Raw genomic sequence first — 6,472 nt, 5'->3', positions numbered from 1 at the left:
CAAAAAAAAAAAAAAAAAAAAAAAATAGTAAAATAAAATAAATTTTAAAAATAGCCCCAAGCGTATGGGGGTAGAAAACCAATAATGGATAATACTTATCCTTTTATTTTTTTGTGAGTTTTATTGGCAAAACATATTACGTCTTAGTATGCATCCTTGATTACCAGTGAGGTTGACCACCTTTGGGAATTTTGTATTTTACCTTCTATAAATTACCTGTTCATATCTTTTGACCCTTTTGCTATTAGAATGTTTTATAAAATGTTAACTTATTGGTACTCTTTATGTATATCTTTGTGTGTTTTGATAATCACTTTTGTTTTGTCCATTATATAGAATGTTGTAATTTTAATATAGTAAAATCTATCAAACTTTCTTATATTTTGAATTTTTTTTTTTTTTTTTTGACACAGAGTTTTGGTCTGTTGCACAGAGTAGGGTACAATGACAACGATCACAGTTCACTGCAATACAACTTCAAACTCCTGGGCTCAAGCAACTCTCTTGCCTCAGGTTCACAAGTAACTAGGACTATAGGCATAAGTTACCACATCTGGGTAATTTTTTAAAAATTTTTTGTAGAAGTCTGGGTGAGGTGGCTCACGCCTATAATTAGCACTCTGGGAGGCTGAGACGGGTAGATTGCCTGAGCTCAGGAGTTCCAGACCGGCCTATTAAGAGGGAGACCTGTCTTAGAAAATAGCTGGGCATTGTGGTAGGTGTCTGTAGTTTCAGCTACTTGGAAAGCTGAGGCAAGAGGATCACTTGAGCCCAAGAGTTTGAGTTTCCTGTCAGCTATGAAGGCATGGCACTCTACTGAGGGCGACTGAAACTCTATCTCTAAAGAAAAAAAAAAATAAACTTTTTTTAGAGATAGGTTCTCAGTTTACTAGTATTGCCCAGGGTGGTCTCAGAACTTCTAGTGTTAGGTGATCCTCCCAACTTGGTCTCCCAAAGTCCTATGATTACAAGTGTGAGACACTGGTCCTGGTCTGATTCTGAGTTTTTTGTCTTAGTAGGACAATGTTTTTTTATCCATTACTTTTTTAATATTTTTGAGTCTAGATTAGGATTCTATTAGAGTTAGGATATTGAGTGATGATAAGAAGCACCGAATATTTTTATCTAAAGTAATAGTGCTACCACTGGTACATAAAATTCAGATAGAAGGCAAGCAGTTAATGACCAAGAAAACGGCAACACCATTCTTCCCATTTCCTCCATTTACTTTTTTTGTTTGCTTGTTTATTTCTGTATCTGTTGATTTATCTTTTTAATTGCCAACTCCTGAACCATTCTTTCTCTTGGAAATTGCCTTGAGGTAGACATACTTAGGATTGTTTTAAGCATTAGCATTAGCTTAAGCATTCTGTAAGAGATTTAGAAAAGGGCTCATTTGCTTCAAGGAAAAGAGAAAACACATCAGTGTCCCAAGTAGTTCTGTATGTATTATGCTGATACGGTCTGGAATATCCGATATTAGGGAACCTGGAGTTCAAAAGCTGAGTATAGATTTCCCAGAGAAAAGTTTATTATGACTGTTAGATCTTTGAGTAACTCAGAAGCATCAGACTTTGGGATTAGCCGGGTTTGAGATTGAGTTTCATCTCTTCTTTTATCTAGCAATGAGACCTCTCTAAGCTAAAGTTTCCTCATGTCTGACCTCAGGTAGTAACAGTGGCACTAAGGAGGTCTGTTGATGAGAACACATTTTGCATAGTACCTGCACATAGTGACTCCTCAGAAAATAACTGAAAGAAGGGTTTGTTTAAGTAAGCAAGTGTATTATTTGTATGAACAATAATGAGGTTTTTTTTCCTTTGTATTGAGAATTGAGGAAACCAGATTACCAGATTAATGTCTTTTTAGACAGGGGCAAGTGTCCGGGTGGTGAATCAACTCCTTACTGAGATGGATGGTCTGGAAACACGACAGCAGGTTTTTATTATGGCAGCCACTAACAGACCAGGTAAGAGACAAGAATATAACACAAATGAACCTAAAAATTTGCAGCATTTATAAACAATATAATTTATGTATATCCTAGTAAAGGAAGATTAAATTTAGGCAATCCCTTTTTAATTCCTAAAGTTGAAATAAAGCCTTAGCATGATTTTGCATAAGTTAAAGTAAAAGGCCTGGTGTCATTGCTGGGATCCCACAAGATTGCTCCTCTGTGTTGGTGCTTACAAAGTTGTCTTGATGGCAGAGAACACTTGGGAGCATGCATTTTTAATTATAAAAGTATTTTCAGTGCTGTGAGCTGTGAGGCCACGGTACTCTACTGAGGATGACATGGTGAGACTGTCTCAAAAAAAAAAAAAAAAGGGAAAAATGGGCCAAGAGTGGTGATGCTTACCTGTAGTCTCAGCTATTCGGGAGGCTGATACAGAAGACTGCTTGAGCCCAGGAGTTCAAGGTTGCGCTGAGCTTTGATGACACCATTGCACTCTAGCCTTGGTAACAGAGGGAGACCCTGTCTCAAAAAAGAAAAGAAAGAGGCTCAAAACTTCAAAAGTGGTGTCCAGGAGCTGTTGTGACTTACATAGCTGAGAAAGATACTTGCATCCATTTTTTTTTCAAATTAATAGAAATTTATTGTACCTGTGCAGGGATTGTTGCCATAGGAAGCAAGCAACCCCGAATGGCAGATCAAATGGGTTTTTATACCCCACTATCTGCATCACAGCAAGTGGGCAAAGGTATAGAAGCTGAATCATTGCAGTTGGAGGGGAAGGTTGTCACGTAGTATAAGGGGGGAGGCCGGAGGCATGTCAAGCCTCTCCTCCCTACGCACTTTCTTATCTTAAAGTTTCTCCTCAAAGTTCTTCCCCCTTACTACACACTCCCTTATCTTCAGGCCTCTTCTCAGAATTCTCCTCCCCACCCTTGAGGGGGCTGGGTCTAATGGATTCAAAGGAAGTTTCTTTTTCAAGAGTAGGTGCTTGATTATCACAGAGCAAGGGCTCAAGACTATAATCCTAGCACTCTGGGAGGCTGAGGTGAGAAGATCCCTTGAACTCAGGAGATCAAGACCAGTCTCAGCAAGAGCAAGACTCCATATCAACTAAAAATAGAAAAATTAGCTGGGTACTGTAGCAGTCACCTATACCTACTTGGGAGGCTAAGGCAGAAGGATCACTTGAACCCAGGAGTTTGAGGTTGCTGTCAGGTAGGCTGATGCCATGGCACTTTAGCCTGGGTCAACAGGGTTAGACTCTGACTCAAAAACTTTTTTTTAACTTCAGAAGTGCTAAAGGTGGCTTTTATTTCAGATTATAAACTCCTCTGTACTCTGAATGAGCCATTCTATCTATGAGTGTGCTTCTGCAGTGACACTTGCAGTAACTCTGCTGGCAGGGATATCACACTTGAATTGCTTAAATAGATTCATCAATTGTCAAGATAGTATAATTCTTTTTATTTCTTGTAAGTTACTATGGAAATCAAAACCTTGATGAATTTTTGTATCATTTTATTTTTTTAATTTGTTAATAATTTATCACTCATATTCATAGCTCAGGAACACAGGTCAGTGACAAACGTCTATGTAAATCAGCTCAAAGAAATTATTATTATTATTATTATTTTTGAGACAGAGTCTCAAGCTGTCCCCCTAGATAGAGCGTTGTGGCATCACAGCTCACAGCAACCTCTAACTCCTGGGCTCAAGCGAGTCTCCTGCCTCAGCCTCTAAGTAGCTGGGACCACAGGCACCCGCCACAACGCCTGGCTATTTTTTGGTTGTAGCCGTCATTGTTGTTTGGTGGGCCCGAGCTGGATTCAAACCCACCACCTTAGGTGTATGTGGCTGGTGCCTTAGCTACTTGAGCCACAGGTGCAATGCCAGAAATTCTTTATATTTCAAAATTACTTTACTCTTTGAAAGACACCAGCCTTTCTCATCTCCTCAATCTTTCATACAATCATAATTTCTGTAGAAATCTGCATATGCCTTCTTTCTTGGTTCAGCCACAGCAAACTTATAGAAAGCTGCAGCCCCCAGGGATACAACAAATGCTCCAACAATATGAATCCGCAGGCACTTGGCCAAGAGGCCATGAATCTGAGGTTTGGCCAAAGCACTGGAAGCCATGGTAGTTACTGTCCTTGATGGGTATTGCCAACCTCAGCACGTCCTTCCGGCTGAGGTACACACGAACTGCCTCATTTTATTTTATAATACATAAGTGTGAATTATTTTTTTGAGACAGTCTTATCATGTCACTCCTCTGTAGAGTGCTGTGGTGTCGCAGCTCATAGCAACCCCCAACTCTTGGGCTTAAGCGATTCTCATGCCTCAGCTTCCCAAGTAGCTGGGATTACAGGCATCTGCCACAACACCCAGCTGTTTTTATGTTGTTGTTGCAGTTGTCATTGTTGTTTAGCAGGCCCAGGGGTTGGAACCCACCAGCCTTGGTATACGTGGCTGGTGCCCTAACCACTGACCTATAGGAACCAAGCCAAGTGAAAACTTTTTGTGGTGTGTAGATTGACTATAGTAATAATGAAAGACTGTCTTTGGAATCAGACAGGGATGGGTTAGAGTCCTATCCATAGCACTTTATTGTGTATTAATAACTGTTCTGCTTCAACCCCAAGTGGTCTAACACCTGCTGAGTTTACTCTATGGTTCCATTCTAATGTTAATGGAGTTACATCAGACCTAGCAGGTGATAGGTCAGTGCCCTACAAGACTCCACCTACAATGCCCACTGCAAGTGTATTTCAGACATTCACACTTCTGACTGGCATGCTGTAAGTTTGGGGATTCTCATGACTCCCTCAGGTCTCATAATTGGCTAAAACAACTCACAGAATTCAAAAACGTTCCATGTTTAACAGTTATATTGGTTCAGTGCCTGTTGCTCAGTGAGTAGGGGCACCGGCCACATATACTGAAGCTGGTGTGTTCGAACCTGGCCCAGGCCTGCTAAACAACAATGACAACTACAACCAAAAAATAGCTTAGCGTTGTGGTTGGTGCTTGCAGTCCCAGCTACTTGGAAGGCTGAGGCAAGAGAATCACTTAAACCTAAGAGTTGGAGATTGCTGTGAACTGTGACACCATGGCACTCTACCAAGGGCTACACAGTGAGACTCTGTCTCAGAAAAAAAAAAGTTTTATGAGGTCTAGGGGGAGCACAGAACTTCATGACTTTTGCCTGTCAAATCAGAGCTTGTCACCCTCCTGGCCTATCAGCATGTTTACTTGGGAAGCTCAAAGTTCTAATTGTCTTACTGCATGCTTAGTCTTTCTGGTGACCAGCCCCCATCCCGAAGCTCTCTGTGGGCCCACCTTAAGTCACCTCATTAGCACATCAAAGGCACTCTTGTCACTCAGAAAATTCCAAGGATTTTTAAAGCTCTGTGACAAGGACCAGGGGCAAAGACCAGTAGCATTTTATATTATGCCACCATAACTTTGGGTGTATATTACTACTTCATCTTGTTGGCCCTCCTTTTGTCAGTTACAAAGTGAAATAATAATATCTCATTTTCCTTTTTCTTATTTTTTTTTTTTTACTTTGTCAGCTCAGCGCCTATGGCTCAAGCAACTAAGGCACCAGCCACATTCACCTGAGCTGTCGGGTTCAAATCCAGCCCGGCCCGCCAAACAACAGTGATGGCTACAACCAAAAAATAGCTGGGTGTTGTGGCAGGCGCCTATAGTCCCAGCTACTTAGGAGGCGGAGGCAGGAGAATCACTTGAGCCCAGGAATTGGGTGGTTGCTGTGAGCTGTAATGCCACGGCACTCTACCCAGGGCGACAGCTTGAGGCTCTGTCTCAAAAAAAAAAAAAACTTTGTCACCCTTGGTAGAGTGCCATGGTGTCACAGCTTATAGCAACCTCCGACTCTTGGGCTTAAGCGGTTCTCTTGCCCCAGCCTCCCAAGTAGCTAGGACTAGAGGCGCTGATCACAATGCCCCGCTGTTTTTTTATTTTTTGGTTGCAGATGTCATTGTTTAGCAGGCCCAGACGGGCTCAAACCCACCACCTTCAGTGTATGTGGCTGGCACCCTACTCACTGAGCAACGGGCACTGAGCCATTTTCTAACATATTTTAAGAAACAGTTGTCTTAACTGCTTTATGCCACTATAACAGAATACCTGAGACTGGATAATTTATAAAGACTAGAGATTTATTTCTTACTGTTTGTAGGCTCAGATGTCCTAGGTTGAGTGGCCTGCACCTGGTGTGGGCCATCTTACAGCATCATCCCATGGCAAAAGGTGGAAGGAAGAAGAGTACTTATGAGAGAGCAGAGGAAAGGGGACTGAACTCATTCTTTTATCAGAAATCTACTCAAGAAATAACTCAATTACAGCATTAATCCATTTATGAAGTCAAAGCCTTCATGACCAGAGCATCTCTTTTTTTTTTTTTTTTTTTTTTTTTGAGACAGAGCTTCAAGCTATCCCCCTGGGTAGAGTGCCATGGCATTACAGCTCACAGCAACCTCCAACTCC

At 41.3% G+C, this 6,472-nt stretch overlaps 1 protein-coding gene across 1 annotated transcript in view; it reads left to right on the top strand.

The window, feature by feature from the left end:
* Window positions 1–6,472, top strand: part of NVL (nuclear VCP-like) — an 89,772-nt gene that overhangs the window by 62,131 nt on the left and 21,169 nt on the right. The window contains exon 15 of the mRNA XM_023513920.1: window positions 1,870–1,969. Within this exon, the coding sequence (XP_023369688.1) occupies window positions 1,870–1,969 (100 nt within the window). The remainder of the gene's footprint in view (window positions 1–1,869; window positions 1,970–6,472) is intronic.

Source organism: Otolemur garnettii, unplaced genomic scaffold (genome assembly GCF_000181295.1).
Source record: "Otolemur garnettii isolate 467f Iridium unplaced genomic scaffold, OtoGar3 scaffold00045, whole genome shotgun sequence".
Classification (NCBI taxonomy): domain Eukaryota; kingdom Metazoa; phylum Chordata; class Mammalia; order Primates; family Galagidae; genus Otolemur; species Otolemur garnettii.
The sequence above is the reverse complement of the archived record's forward strand: the minus strand, read 5'-3'. Positions and strand labels throughout refer to the sequence as shown.